This window comes from Salvelinus fontinalis, chromosome 7 (genome assembly GCF_029448725.1).
Source record: "Salvelinus fontinalis isolate EN_2023a chromosome 7, ASM2944872v1, whole genome shotgun sequence".
Taxonomy (NCBI): Eukaryota; Metazoa; Chordata; class Actinopteri; order Salmoniformes; family Salmonidae; genus Salvelinus; species Salvelinus fontinalis.
In genome coordinates, this window is record NC_074671.1 from 54,816,967 (window position 1) to 54,833,112 (window position 16,146).

Sequence of the window (16,146 nt, forward strand, 5' to 3'; positions counted from 1 at the left end):
GAGGACGACCTCCTTTTCTCTGCCAGGATGAACAGAGGGGAGGAGAGGAGAAAGAGGGTGACCCATTTTAAAAAGACGGGTGCCAGAATGTAGGACTTTGGACTCACGAGGATGTGTGTGAGTGGATGAGGTTGGGTGTGTGTGTGTGTGTGTGTGTGTGTGTGTGTGTGTGTGTGTGTGTGTGTGTGTGTGTGTGTGTGTGTGTGTGAGAGAGAGAGAGCGATCGGGCTGTAATGGTGGAGATCAAGCATACAATAAAACACAGCTCTGTCCACTGCTGATCGAAGAGTTCAATGATAGTTATGGAACAACCAGAACGTATGACATGTGAGATGCACGCCCACATCGGTATGCCCTGTCCAAATACTGATAAATAAATGCATCCTTCCTTAATTTAAAGTAACCACTAATTCCTGACATGACTGGATTGGTGAAAGCTTAAAGTGGGACCCTAAATTTCACCTATGCTCTCATGCCAAAGCGGTGATTACTTTGAGAAAACGAGGATGCATTTTAAGAAGTAATGGAGCAGGGCCATGGGATGATTCACTGGTTAACATGACTGCACAAGGGCACTGATGCAAGCATCACCTTCCTGAATGATGCATTTGCTAGGCCAATGTTAGCACCTTAGCCTCTTCTATTTGAATAGGATGGTTTTTCTAAGCTGACGTTAGTAGCGCCACCTGACTGATGCTTTTGCTGGGCTCATGTTAGCACGTTAGCATTGTCTACCTGAAAGTGATGCATTTGCTAAGCTAATGTTAGCACGTTAGCCTCTACTTGAATATGATGCTTTTTTTAGGCTAATGTTAGCAACTCCACCTGACTGATGCATTTGCTAGGCTAAAGTTAGCACGCTAGCATTGTCTACCTGAAAATGATGCTTGACAAGTCGAAGGGGTACTCTATGATGCCGGTGGTGGGGATTCGCACCCTCAGAACATCTTGCTGTGTGGGCAGATAGTTGTTGTCTGAGATACGGTCCAGATCAGTTAGATAGCTACACACAGAGGGAGAAAGAGAGAGAGACAGAAAGAGACAGACCACAGTCATATAAAGCACGGTAGACTGTAAGCATTACCGCCACACACCCCTACCAATCCAGAGAAGGTGGATCAGTCCAGTGTGGAAGGCTTGGGCGACCGTACCAAGTCTAGAAGAACAGTGGTGTTGGTCCGTATTAGGCTTCCACCACCACCCCGAGCCCCATACACAGACCCGCTCACCCCCCAAAGCAACTCTGAGAACGGCCGTTCACAATAAAAGACCTTGAGGCTTTAGTTTAGTTGTAGCCATTTTTGCATCAAGCTAACAAGCCATGTTGATGCTATTTCACATCATTTCTAGTTTGGGGTTCTGCAACGATTGCATAACAGTTGGGTTGTCCTGAGTGGGCCCAGTCTCAGAGAGGTGCTATGTGGGGACCTGGGTGTGTGTGTGTCAGTGTGTTGCAGGACAGTGACATAGTGAGGACGTCGGTGGCAGCAGCAGAGGCAGAGAAGGAGCAGTCCCTCGCTGCAGTACCGTGACGGTACCTGAAGATGCAGTTCTCCAGGTCAAACGGGTACTCTATGATTCCCGTGGTGGGGACCCGGACACGAAGCACATCCTGCTGAGTAGGAACATATCCCTCCGCGGTGACGCGGTCTATATCACTAAGGTAACTGCAGACACACACAGACACACAGTCTATCACTAAAGAAACTGGATGGCTTCACATACGCACTAACATGCTGACCAGACTGCTCGTTTGTGCGCCATTGTGCGCATGTTGATTTTGTCCACCCACACCAGACGCGATCAGGACACGCAGGTTGAAATATCAAAACGAACTGTGAACCAATGACATTAATTTGGGGACAGGTCAAAAAGCATGATATAAACATCGGGTTGTTATTTTACCTGAAATGCACAAGGTCCTCTACTCCGACAATGAATCCACAGATAAAAGGGTAAACCGAGTTTGTTTACTAGTAATCTCTCCTCCTTCGGGCTTCTTCTTCTCCTTTGACTTTATATGGCACCCAACTTTAGGGTGCATTACCACCACCAACTAGACAATGGACCTCAGTTCATCTTTCAATCACACACACATGGGTATATAATCCTAAAAACCAATGAGGAGCTGGGAGGGGCGGGACTTTCAGCGTCTCAGGCGTCACAAATAGAACCAAGTTCTATATTAGAGCCTGGCTACGGAGACGCTCGTTGACGTGCGCAAGCAGTGTGGGTGCAATGATAACATGTCTGTGAACATTTATTTTGCAACGCTTACGACGTGAGCACTGTGGTCAGCATGTAATTCTCACACCCAAACACACACACACACACACACACACACACACACACACACACACACACACACACACACACACACACACACACACACACACACACACACACACACACACACACACACACACACACACACACACACAGGCAGAAGAGACTGATTAGCTGTAATACAACAGGGTTCTTGACAGGGGGCAGCGTTGGGAGCGATTCTTCAGCCCTGGGTGTGCAGGCGTTCGTTCCAGCCCAGTCCAACTCAATCACACCCAATTCAGCTTATCAAGGTCCTGATGTCCAATTAGCCGGGTGTCAGCAGAGATAGTGTCCTCCCATAACGTTAACAGGCAAACCAACCAGGAATCAAAGATCAACATTACGCTCACACACACGATTCAATTTATTCTAAGGTTTGACTTGAATTAAATGTCAGCAATAGATTGTGTAAATGGTAAATGCGTGTGTAGTAGTGTAATATTATTGTTGAATGGTAAATGCGTGTGTAGTAGTGTAATATTATTGTTGAATGGTAAATGCGTGTGTAGTAGTGTAATATTATTGTTGAATGGTAAATGCGTGTGTAGTAGTGTAATATTATTGTTGAATGGTAAATGCGTGTGTAGTAGTGTAATATTATTGTTGAATAAGTACTGGAGATTTATTCCCAGCACCTCTTAGAAGGTAAAGCAATGGTGTATATTCAACATGAGCTTTCAATTAGCTGAGTGTGAGGGGTGGAGAGAGGAGTGTGTGAACTGTAGTGTGTGTGTGTGTGTGTGTACAGTGCATTCAGAAAGTATTCAGACCCCTTTGAATTGTTCCACATTTTTGTTACGTTACAGCCTTATTCTAAAATGGATTACAAAAATTTTTTTTTCCTTAAATCAATCAACACACAACACCCCATTTGACAAAGCAAAAACAGGCTTTTCAAAAACAGAAATAACTTATTTACATTAGTATACAGACCCTTTGGCCCTGTCCGGGGGTATCGTCGGATGGGGCCACAGTGTCTCCCGACCCCTCCTGTCTCAGCCTCCAGTATTTATGCTGCAGTAGTTTATGTGTCGGGGGGCTAAGGTCAGTCTGTTATATCTGGAGTATTTCTTCTTTCTTATCCGGTGTCCCGTGTGAATTTAAGTATGCTCTCTCTAATTCTTTCTTTCTTTCTCTCTCTCTCTCTCTCTCTCTGAGGACCTGAGCCCTAGGACCATGGCTCAGGACTAGCTGGCATGATGACTCCTTGCTGTCCCCAGTCCACCTGGTCGTGCTGCTGCTCCAGTTTTAACTGTTCTGCCTGCGGCTATGGAACCCTGACCTGTTCACCGGATGTGCCACCTGTCCCAGACCTGCTGTTTTCAACTCTCTAGAGACAGCAGGAGCGGTAGAGCTACGCCAACTGACATTTACTCCTGAGGTGCAGAATTGTTGCACCCTCGACAACTACTGTGATTATTATTATTTGACCATGCTGGTCATCTATGAACATTTGAACATCTTGGCCATGTTCTGTTATAATCTCCACCCGGCACAGCCAGAAGAGGACTAGCCACCCCTCATAGCCTGGTTCCTCTCTAGGTTTCTTCCTAGGTTCTGGCCTTTCTAGGGAGTTTTTCCTAGCCACCAAGCTTCTACACCTGCATTGCTTGCTGTTTGGGGTTTTAGGCTGGGTGTCTATACAGTACTTTGATATATCAGCTGATGTAAGTAGGGCTATATAAATACATTTGATTTGACTTTGCTACGAGACTCAAATTGAGCTCAGGAATGTATTGAGGTACAGATTTGGGGAAGGGTACCAAAAAATGTCTGCAGCATTGAAGGTCCAAGAACACAGTGGCCTCCATTATTCTTAAATGGAAGAAGACTCTTCCTAGAGCTGGCTGTCCGGCCAAACTGAGCAATCGGGGGAGAAGGGCCTTGATCAGGGAGATGACCAAGAACCCAATGGTCACTAACAGTGCTCCAGAGTTCCTCTGTGGAGATAGAAGAACTTTCCAGAAGGACAACCATCTCTGCAGCACTCCACCAACCAGGCCTTTATGGTAAAGTGGCCAAACAGAAGCCACGCCTAAGTAAAAAGGCACATGACAGCCCACTTGGAGTTTGCCAAAAGGCACCTAAAGGACTCTGACCATGAGAAACAAGATTCTCTGGTGTAATGAAACCAAGATTGAACTCTTTGGCCTGAATGCCAAGTGTCACGTCTAGAAGAAACCAGACACTGCTCATCACCTGGCTAATACCATACCTACGGTGAAGTATGGTGGTGGCAGCATCATGCTGTGGGGGTGTTTTTATGCGGCAGTGACTAGGGGACTAGTAAGGATCAAGGGAAAGATGAACGGAGCCAAGTAGAGAGAGATCCTTGAAGAAAACCTGCTCCAGAGGGCTCAGGACCTAAGACTGGGGCGAAGGATCACCTTCCAACAGGACAACAACCCTAAGCACACAGCCAAGAGTGTCCCGAAGCCACGCAGCAGTGGCTTCGGGACAAATCTCAATGTACTTGAACTGCGCAGACAGAGCCGGATTTGAACACGATCGAACATCTCCGGAGAGACCTGAAAATAGCTGTGCAGCAAAACTGCCCATCCAACCTGACAGAGCTTGAGAGGATCTGCAGAGAAGAATGGGAGAAACTCTCCAAATACAGGTATAAATTAGCATTTTAAAATAAGGCAGTAACGTAACTAAACATGGAAAAAGTGAAGGGGTCTGAATACTTTCCCAATGCGTGTGTGTGTGACAGTCGGTATCTCACTTTATTTCTAGCCATCAGCTCTCGAGTTGGGGCAACCGGTCGAGATGCACCAGAGTGAACCACACACACACACGCAAATGCCTTAACCCCAACACACACACATGTGCTCACATCCACCCCTCCCCCACCCAAACAACCTCTTACACACAGAGACACACCAGGACATACTATTTAGTGGAGTCTGACAGCTGGTATTCCCTGCGTCTGTCGTAGGCCTCCTGTATCCCAGGGTCGGCCCACAGGGTCTTGATGGCGCTGATGTAGGGCTGGTCGAACCCACAGATCTTCTCTATGTCCACCTCCTTCACTAACATGGCATTAGACTGGGGAGGGAGGGGAGAGACAGACAGAGAGACAGACAGACGGAAGAGTGAGTGCATTGGAACTATATTGTGTTTGTGTGAGTGACTGTAGATGCGTTCTGACCAAACCTATTCTGGTTGTGTGTGTGGAAGGCAGTGTTTTTTTATGGTTGCGTTAGTACTTCCTACCCGGTTCTGCTCGTATTTGAAGGGGATCTTGAGGTTCTCTGTGGCTTTGATCATGGACTGCATGGAGGTGAAGATGTTCTGGTACACCAGCCTGATGAAACCCCTCTTGTCCTCCTCTGTGTAGCCCGCCCCGTGGATGATCCTCATCTGCTTGATGAATGTACTCTTCCCACTCTCTCCTGTACCTGGACACACACATAGAAAACCCACTGTTAGCACCACTCTCTCCTGTACCTGGACACACACATAGAAAACCCACTGTTAGCACCACTCTCTCCTGTACCTGGACACACACATAGAAAACCCACTGTTAGCACCACTCTCTCCTGTACCTGGACACACACATAGAAAACCCACTGTTAGCACCACTCTCTCCTGTACCTGGACACACACATAGAAAACCCACTGTTAGCACCACTCTCTCCTGTACCTGGACACACACATAGAAAACCCACTGTTAGCACCACTCTCTCCTGTACCTGGACACACACATTGAACACCCACTGTTAGCACCACTCTCTCCTGTACCTGGACACACACATAGAAAACCCACTGTTAGCACCACTCTCTCCTGTACCTGGACACACACATAGAAAACCCACTGTTAGCACCACTCTCTCCTGTAGCTGGACACACACACATAGAACACCCACTGTTAGCACCACTCTCTCCTGTACCTGGACACACACACATAGAACACCCACTGTTAGCAACACTCTCTCCTGTACCTGGACACACACACATAGAACACCCACTATTAGCACCACTCTCTCCTGTACCTGGACACACACACATAGAACACCCACTGTTAGCAACACTCTCTCCTGTAGCTGGACACACACACATAGAACACCCACTGTTAGCAACACTCTCTCCTGTAGCTGGACACACACACATAGAACACCCACTGTTAGCACCACTCTCTCCTGTAGCTGGACACACACACATAGAACACCCACTGTTAGCACCACTCTCTCCTGTAGCTGGACACACACACATAGAACACCCACTGTTAGCACCACTCTCTCCTGTAGCTGGACACACACACCTACAGTGAGCTCCAGAAGTATTTGTTTTGACTCTGTACTCCAGCACGTTGGATTTGAAAAGTGCAGACTCAACTTTATTGAGGGTATTTTCATCCATATTTTCATCCATATTATTAAATCCATAACGGTTTAGAAATTACAACTATTTTTGTACATATCCCCCCTCTCCATTTTAGGGGACCAAAAGTATTGGGACAAATTAATTTGTGTATTAAAGTAGTCCACATTATTATTTACCATTCTTTCTCCAATTTCTTACACTTCTACATTAAATGTGGATGCTTGTAATGGTGAGAGGTTAGCATGTCTTGGGAGTATGATATTTGTGCATCTAACTTTCACTCATCGTTATTCATGATTCATCCAGGACTATCCGTAACCATGGTAGCATCCACTTTAAATGTTTAGAAACATTCTATTCTTATTTACAATAAAAGTGACTCCAAAATGGCTACACATTATTTACCATTCATTCCTATTGGGCACAAAATAATATGAAAAACCAAAACAAACAGCAAATGCATCCGACACCCTGTGCTGTGCAACAGGTGCGCTACTTTAGCGGGATAGGTGTGTAAATGCTATTCATAAAATTACACTTGAAAAAAGTGTGTAAATTGCGTTAAACCTTCAATACATCACTGAAGAGCATAGTATACAGAGCCAGACGGAGAGCGCGAGCGAGACGGAGCGCGAGAAAGCGAGGGAGGGAGTTGTGTTGTGAGTGCCAGGGTGAAGGGGAATCCAGTGAGATCCATTTCAACGGTGTCATTCTTTAACACAAACAGCTACGACAGCAGCAGACAGCTTCTAACAGAAGGAACCAGATGTTTGTCAGATCTCCACAGTCATGTCCTCCTCCTCAGACCGACACCCCCACCAGCACCACCCAGAGCTCCATTCAACCCAGCCTGCAATGCAGTATCCAGACGTACACGGTCTCTTTTCACCCCCATGGTCAACTACAAACCATAGGACGGTTTGGCGTTACTATGAAATCCTACTACTGTACGACCATAAGTTAGACTCCCCTCACAGTTTCCACAAAGGAGTGCTTGCTCACTCCCACCTCATGAATTTAAAATCATTGGCTTGGTGTAGGTATGGGCTACAGGGAGTTTCCACTGCCTAAACGGTCCTTCTTTCACCAGTCCTTTCCAATCCATGAAGAGGGATGAATGAGTGTACACTTCCGTGAGAAGAGAAAGAATCGTAAACAGAGGAATGGGTTCAAATGAGGCTCTATCCAACCAATGACATACACTGGAAAAAAACTAAAAAAAGGCAACATGTAAAGTGTTGGTCCCATGTTTCATGAGCTGAAATAATAAATCCCAGAAATGTTCCATACGCACAAAAACTCTCCCTCAAATTTTGTGCACAAATGTGTTTCCATCCCTGTTAGTGAGCATTTCTCCTTTGCCAAAATAATCCATCCACCTGACAGCTGTGGCATATCAAGAAGCCGATTAAACAGCACAATCATTACACAGGTGCACCTTTTGCTGGGGACAATAAAAATGCCTATCTATAATGTGCAGTTGTGTCACAACACAATGCCACAGATGTCTCAGGTTGATGGAGCGTGCAATTGGCATACTGACTGCAGGAATGTCCACCAGAGCTGTTGTCAGAGAATTGAATGTTGATTTCTCTACCAATTTTAAAACGATGGCAATTTGAATGCACAAAAATACAGTGACGAGATCCTGAGGACCATTGCGAGGCCATTTTTTTTTTTAAGGTATCTGTGACCAGTCGTGAAATCCATAGATTAGGGCCTAATTTATTTATTTTAATTGACTGATTTCCTCATATAAACTGTAACTCAGTACAAATCAATGAAATTGTTGCAAATTGCGTTTAGATTTTTGTTTTCCGTATATAATCCAGGGGAGGCAGGGAATTGGTTCAAACAAAACTGTCACATGACTTGACTGCCAGAAGTAGACCCTTGTCTTTCCAGTAGAAACTTGGGACCCTGCCATATCCTCATCTCCTTTTGCTAATACAAGCCTCTCCAGGGCCCAGCCAGACACCATGCCTTACAAAACAGTACTGAGAACAGATCTAATTGATTACGCTAAACTGTTTATGCTCTCAGATATGTCAAAGGTTCTTTGTCCCAATACTACAGCCATCTGAGAGGGGGGGAGTTATGGAATACGATAATCAGCCATATCATTGGGTGAGATTAAACAACTTGAGCCGCTTGCCTTTTAAAGGAGGGGTGTTCCCCTACAGGCCTACAGTACTGCTGCAACTCTGTTCTCCCTGGTAAATAACTGATCGATTTCTGGCACCAACTGTCCTCACCGGGGTCGTGTTTTGTACGAACGAGACGGAAAGAAACGGCGAGATACTATCTGAACGTGTCCGATCAGAAATTCATTTTCTGATGCAGTGGTTTTATGGGAACTCACAACACACACATTTGGCAAAGTAACTACTTTAGCTAGATTTACTTCACCTCGCTGGCTAAACCCTCACTAGCCAAGGGGGCTGCTGGTAACCCATATTTCTCAGCCTCTCTGCACCATATGCACAGAAATACACATATAACCTGAGGCAGGCTAACACCAGGCAACTGCCACATCAATCCCTAAACACAGATCTGCTATATCTGCATACCGAAAGAGATGGAGAGAAAGAAACACCACCACTTATTCAAGGTTTTTGAAGAGCAGCCATATTTCGGTTGCCATGGCAACCCTCTTCTCTCCTCCTGCATTTTTCCCCCTCTTTCATTCCTAGCGGATAGTAAATATAACTATGCCTCAGGCTCTCTCTCTCCATCTCGCTCTGCTGCTATGTAGAAGGGCCCTGCTCCTCTCTTCAGTCTGTTAGATACAATACTGAGGAGGAGGACGAGGCTGTTTCTAAACAACTGTTGCGCTGCTGCCATGTTGTGTTGCTACCATGTTGTTGTCATGTGGTGTTGCAACCATGCTGTGTTGTCATGTGTAGCTGCCATGCTATGGCGTTGTCTTTGGTCTCTATGGAGTGTTGTGGTCTCGTCGTGATGTGTGTTTTGTGGTATATTTTTTATCCCAGCCCCTGTCCCCGCAGGAGGCCTTTTGGTAGGCCATCATTGTAAATAAGATTTTGTCCTTAACTGACTTGTCTAGTTAAATACAGATTAAATAAAAAATATATACAGTACCAGACAAAAGTTTGGACACGCCTACTCATTTAAGGGTTTTACTTTATTTTTTACATTGTGGAATAATAGTGAAGACATCAAAACTATGAAATAACACATATGGAATCATGTAGTAACCATAAAAAGTGTTAAAACAAAATATAATTTAGATTCTTCAAAGTAGCCACCCTTTGTCTTGATGACAACTTTACACACTCTTGGCATTCTCTCAACCAGCTTCATGAGGAATGCTTTTCCAAATGTCTTAAAGGAGTTCCCACATAAGCTGAGCACTTGTTGGCTGCTTTTCCTTCACTCTGCGCCCCTATTCATCCCAAACCATCTCAATTGGGTTGAGATTGGGTGATTGTGGAGGCCAGGTCATCTGATGCAGCACTCCATCACTCTCCTTTCTGGTCAAATAGCCCTTACAGAGCCAGGATGTGTGTTGGGTCATTGTCCTGTTGAAAAACAAATGATAGTACCACTAAGCGCTAACCAGATGGGATTGCATATCGCTGCAGAATGCTGTGGTAGCCATGCTGGTTAAGTGTGCTTTGAATTCTAAATAAGTCACTGATAGTGTCAACAGCAGAGCACCCCCACACCTCCTCCTCCATTCTTCACGGTAAGAACCACACATGCGGAGATCATCCGTTCACCTACTCTGCATCTCACAAAGACAGTTTGGACCAAAGGACAGATTTCCACCGGTCAAATGTCCATTGCTCGTGTTTCTTGGCCCAAGCAAGTCTCTTCTACTTATTGGTGTCCTTTAGTAGTGGTTTCTTTGCAACAATTCGACCATGAAGGCCTGATTCACGCAGTCTCCTCTGAACAGTTGATGTTGAGATGTGTCTGTTACTTGAAATCTGGGAAGCATTTATTTGGGCTGCAATCTGAGGTGCAGTTAACTCTAATGAACAAATCCTCTGTAGCAAAGGTAAATCTGGGTCTTCCTTTCCTGTGGTGGTCCTCATGAGAGCCAGTTTCATCATAGCGCTTGATGGTTTTTGCGACTGCACTTGAAGAAACTTCCAAAGATCTTGAAATGTTCCGGATTGACTGACCTTCATGTCTTAAAGTAATGATGGACTGTCGTTTCTCTTTGCTTATTTGAGCTGTTCTTGCTATAATATGGACTTGGTCTTTTACCAAATAGGGCTATCTTCTGTAAACCCCCCTACCTTGCCACAACACAACTGATTGGCTCAAACGCATTAAGGAAAGAAATTCCACAAATTAACTTTGAACAAGGCACAAGCTGTCATCAAGGCGAAGGGTGGCTACTTTGAAGAATCTCAAATATATTTTGATTTGTTTAACACTTTTTTGGTTACTACATGATTCCATGTATTATTTCATAGTTATTACATAGACAATGTAGAAAATAGTAAAAATAAATAAAAACCCTGGAATGAGTAGGTGTCCAAACTTTTGACTGGTACTGTATATATAAAAGCCACTGCTCTCCCGGGTGGCGCAGTGGTCTAGGGCACTGCATCGCAGTGCTAGCTGCGCCACCAGAGACTCTGGGTTCGCGCCCAGGCTCTGTCGCACCCGGCCGTGACGCACAATTGGCCTAGCGTCGTCCGGGTTAGGGAGGGTTTGGCCGGTAGGGATATCCTTGTCTCATCGCACACCAGCGACTCCTGTGGCGTGCCGGGCGCATTGCGTGCTAACCAAGGGAGCCAGGTGCACAGTGTTTCCTCCGACACATTGGTGCGGCTGGCTTCCGGGTTGGATGCGCGCTGTGTTAAGAAGCAGTGCGGCTTGGTTGGGTTGTGTTTCGGAGGACGCATGGCTTTCGACCTTCGTCTCTCCCGAGCCCGTACGGGAGTTGTAGCGATGAGACAAGATAGTAATTACTAGCAATTGTAAGGTCAGTTTTGTATTTCCCCTTCACAGTATTGGTATGCAGCCCAAGGAGAGAAGAGGCTGTGTTACAGTACTGGAACACGGCCCGTGTCCTCAGTGAAAGATCAGTCTGAGGTCTGATTTATTTCTCGTGACCCTGTCATAAGATCTCTCCCTCCATCTCGCTTCTGTTCTGTCGCTTCCTCTCCTCTAGAGCACACTACCAGCCTCTGTCTCCCTCCTCTCCCCCAGCCCACTCCCGCCTCCCCTTCACCCAGCCTCTGTCTCCCTCCTCTCCCCCAGCACACTCCCGCCTCCCCTCCTCTCCACAAGCCCACTTCCACCTCCCCTCCTCTCCCCCAGCCTCGCTCTTACTCCATCTCTCCTCTCATGCCCCTAATCGTTGTCTTCCTCCCACTCCCCCAGCCCACTCCCGCCTCCCCTTCACCCAGCCTCGCCCTTACTCCATCTCTCCTCTCATGCCCCTAATCGTTGTCTTCCTCCCACTCCCTGAGGCTGGAAATCCATCTCCCCCATTATCATCCACCTCCCCCTTCCCTTCGCCTCTCCCGTCCCTCGCTCATTCTCCTCCCTGTCAAGCATTTGGGATATTCAGAACTAGAATCTGTCCATTCTTTTTTGGTGGCGACCTAGAAAAACGGAGGTCACCTTTTAATAGACCACACTACTGGGTTTGATAACGCTTTCCTTCCCAGTCGGCAAAGAGCGAACCAGAGCAACGCTTACATACACACCTTTTACTAGCTGACACTACTTGGGTCTTTCCAGGCAGCAGCGCGAGAAAGACCGCAGCGCTTAGAAAAACGCCCACGAGGCTACAGCGCAGGGTGAAACACACAGCCCCCACACACACACACACACGTCTGGTAAAAAGAGGGGTGTATGTGGTAACATATGATGGTGGCAAGAGAGCAGAGTAATAGGGGAACCTTGCGCAAAAACCTCAGCAAACAGAAACACACCGTACCGATTTTTAGCGGACACTAAACACCACATTTGAAAATGTTATTGGTAAATGCACACAAATTTTAAAAGTGTTTGTTTAACATACAATTCCTCAGCGAAACAAAAAGCTAGAATGCGGTCAGCAAAAAATCTGGACGTTGTGTTGAACTTGAGTAGTGTGTGTATAAATACAGTTTAAGTCAGAAATGTACATACACCTTACCTAAATACATTTAATCTCAGTTTTTCCCAATTCCTGACAATTAATCTTAGTACAAATTCCCTGTTTTAGGTCAGTTAGGATCACCACTTCATTTTAAGGATGTGAAATGTCAGAATAATAGTAGAGAGAATTATTTATTTAAGCTTTTATTTCTTTCATCACATTCCCAGTGTGTCAGAAGTTGACATACACTCAATTAGTATTTGGTAGCATTTCCTTTAAATTGTTTTTGGAGTACGTTCATCTCTAGGAGACAGAACGCGTCTCCTTCCTGAGCTGTATGTGGTCCTGTGGTGTTTATACTTGCGTACTATTGTTTGTACAGATGAACATGGTACCTTCAGGCGTTTGGAAATTTCTCCCAAGGATGAACCAGACTGATTTCTTTTGATTTTCCCATGATGTCACGCAGAGGCACTGAGTTTGAAGGTAGGCCTTGAAATACATCCACAGGTACACCTCCAATTGACCTAAATGATGTCAATTAGCCTATCAGAAGCTTCTAAAGCCATGATGTCATTTTCTGGAATTTTCCATGCTGTTTAAAGACACAGTCAACTTACTTTATGTAAACTTCTGACCCACTGGAATTGCGATACAGTGAATTATAAGTGAAATAATCTGTCTGTAAACAATTGTTGGAAAAATGACTTGTGTCAAGCACTAAGTAGATGTCCTAACCGACTTGCCAAAACTATAGTTTGTTAACAAATTTGTGGAGTGATTGAAAAACGAGTTTTAATGACTCCAACCTAAGTGTATGTAAACTTACGACTTCAACTGTATGTTATTTCATAGTTTTGATGTCTTTATTTTTTACTATTTTCTACATTGTAGAATAATAATTAAGAAAAACCCTTCAATGAGTAGGTGTGTCCAAACTTGACTGGTACTGTACATAGTAAAGACACTGAAAACACAACAAACCAGACCAAAGTCTGCACCTGCAGACACAACCTGTAATATCTCAGAATGGATTTCCTCTGCTGACAGTTCAGTGCAATTTAACTACTTTTCTAATAAGTTCAATACACGTAAATAATTTAACTAAAATCGGTTTGTTTTTTTATTCCGTTTCTAAGTCTGGATTCTGTTTTAATAGGACCCTACCTGGTGATTTACGTGTGTGTGTATATATTATATAAGTGTGTTTGCAAATCCAGAGGTAGCCATTTGCATTGTGGTAAAGCAGACTGCTGATAACCGGTTAGGTGAGGTTAAACAGTGGTGAACTGTGGTTGATTATCTGTGTAGTTCATTTCTGGACTTCCCCACTGTGGGTTGGGAACGTGATCATAGACCGTGTCGATGCGGCCCAAGCTTCGTCTACAATGCCTCACACCTAACAACAAACAACTATTTCTTAGTGTCTTGGGATTTTTTTATTTGTTTTTCCCCATTATGTTTTTGTTGTACCCTGAACCTGTTGTGGAAACGTGGGTGTGTGTGTACTACTTTAGAAAGGAGAATAAATAATGGACTATTCAGCTAATCATTGTACAGAGACATTTGGAGCGAAGAGACAAACACAAAAGCATGCCTGCTGGGCGACCCAAAGTATACGTATCTCTCTGGCAGCATTTAGGACAGATGAAACACGCAGAGAGTAGCAGCCAAGGCAGCCCTAAGGCATACAACACACACCAGCTGCCTACCAACTGAGGTTATAGAGATCCTGTGGTCAGCCGCCGGCCAGTCAATGTTACCTTCGCTGTGACGCCCCACTTCCCTTAGTTGGCCTACCTAAATACACACACACCCACCCGTATCCCCAAGCTTAGGGTAAGAAGGGGGAACAAACGTATGTACCAGTGAATCAGTTCCGTTCTGACATCAACAGGGGGAAGGGAGGGGATATAAAGAGACAGAAAAAGGGAATGATGAGAGAGGGGGTGCAGAGAAAGAGGGATACAGAGAGGGGGAGAAAGAGACGTGGGGGTCTGACCACTGGGGTATAAGAACTGGAGACTGCGTCCAAGACGTACGCCTCGTTGTTTTCAAGGTAATCTACTCACGTTCGCCAATTCATGGACCGTCTATATCCGGGTTGCATCCGGTTCATACAGACCAGCATCACATGTGCACTACCACTCAGTGCGCACAGAGCAGAGCAAGCAGCAACATCACGTTATCCAAAAATATGGCAGACATTGCATGAATATAAAAACGTTAATATCTTTGGCTGTGAGGGCTAAATTATATTACCTTTATTTTAAAATTTTCTGCCTCAGCTAAAATTATTTGACTAATTCCGATTTTTATGGCACAAATGTGATGACTAAAAGGGTCTTATTAGCAGGCCTGGAATTTCTTAGTGGCAAGGCCATTTGGCCTTCAAGAGGAGCCCAGTGTGCCAGGGCACCAAGGCCACCTGCTAGGGCACCAAGGCCATTAACCAAAATAGTCTATTTAAATTGATATAGATATATTTTTACTAAAATTTGTTTGTTTTTTTATTCCGTTTCTACATCTGGATTCCGTTTTTATAGGGCCCTACCTGGTGATTTACGCGTGTGTGTATGCATGCGTGCCTGCGTGTATCACACACACACACACACATACAGTTGAAGTCGGAAGTTTACATACACCTTAGACAAATACATTTAAACTCAGTTTTTCACAATTCCTGACATTTAATCCGAGTAACAATTCCCTGTCTTAGGTCAATTAGGATCACCACTATTTTAAGAATGTGAAATGTCAGAATAATAGTAGAGAGAATGATTTATTTCAGCTTTTATTTCTTTCATCACATTCCCAGTGGGTCAGAAGTTTATATACACTCAATTAGTACTTGGTAGCATTGCCTTTAAATTGTTTAACTTGGATCAACTGTTTTGGGTAGCCTTCCACAAGCTTCCCACAATAAGTTGGGTGAATTTTGGCCCATTCCTCCTGACAGAGCTGGTGTAACTGAGTCAGGTTTGTAGGCCTCCTTGTTCACACATGCTTTTTCAGTTCTGCCCACAGATTTTCTATAGGATTGAGGTCAGGGCTTTGTGATGGCCACTCCAATACCTTGACTTTGTTGTCCTTAAGCCATTTTGCCACAACTTGGAAGTATGCTTGGGATCATTGTCCATTTAGAAGACCCATTTGCGACCAAGCTTGAACTTCCTGACTGATGTCTTGAGATGTTGCTTCAATATATCCACAATTTCACTTCCTCATGATACCATCTATTTGGGAAGTGCACCAGTCCCTCCTGCAGCAAAGCACCCCCACAACATGATGCTGCCTCCCCCGTGCTTCACGGTTAGTATGGTGTTCTCCGGCTTGCAAGCCTCTCCTTTTTTCCACCAAACATAACGATGGTCATTATGGCCAAACAGTTCTATTTTTGTTTAATCAGATCAGAGGAC

General features: G+C 44.9%; 1 protein-coding gene across 2 annotated transcripts in view; it reads right to left on the reverse strand.

The window, feature by feature from the left end:
- LOC129859739 (guanine nucleotide-binding protein subunit alpha-11-like) overlaps positions 1-16,146 on the reverse strand; it is a 33,670-nt gene that overhangs the window by 8,714 nt on the left and 8,810 nt on the right. Inside the window, exons 2-5 of one of the 2 annotated variants that reach the window (XM_055929849.1) lie at positions 5,548-5,732; positions 5,225-5,379; positions 1,539-1,667; positions 875-1,003 (exon numbers count right to left, since the gene is read on the reverse strand). In XM_055929849.1, coding sequence (XP_055785824.1) covers positions 875-1,003; positions 1,539-1,667; positions 5,225-5,379; positions 5,548-5,732 — 598 coding nt within the window. The remainder of the gene's footprint in view (positions 1-874; positions 1,004-1,538; positions 1,668-5,224; positions 5,380-5,547; positions 5,733-16,146) is intronic. The other variant, XM_055929848.1, reaches the window with a different exon arrangement.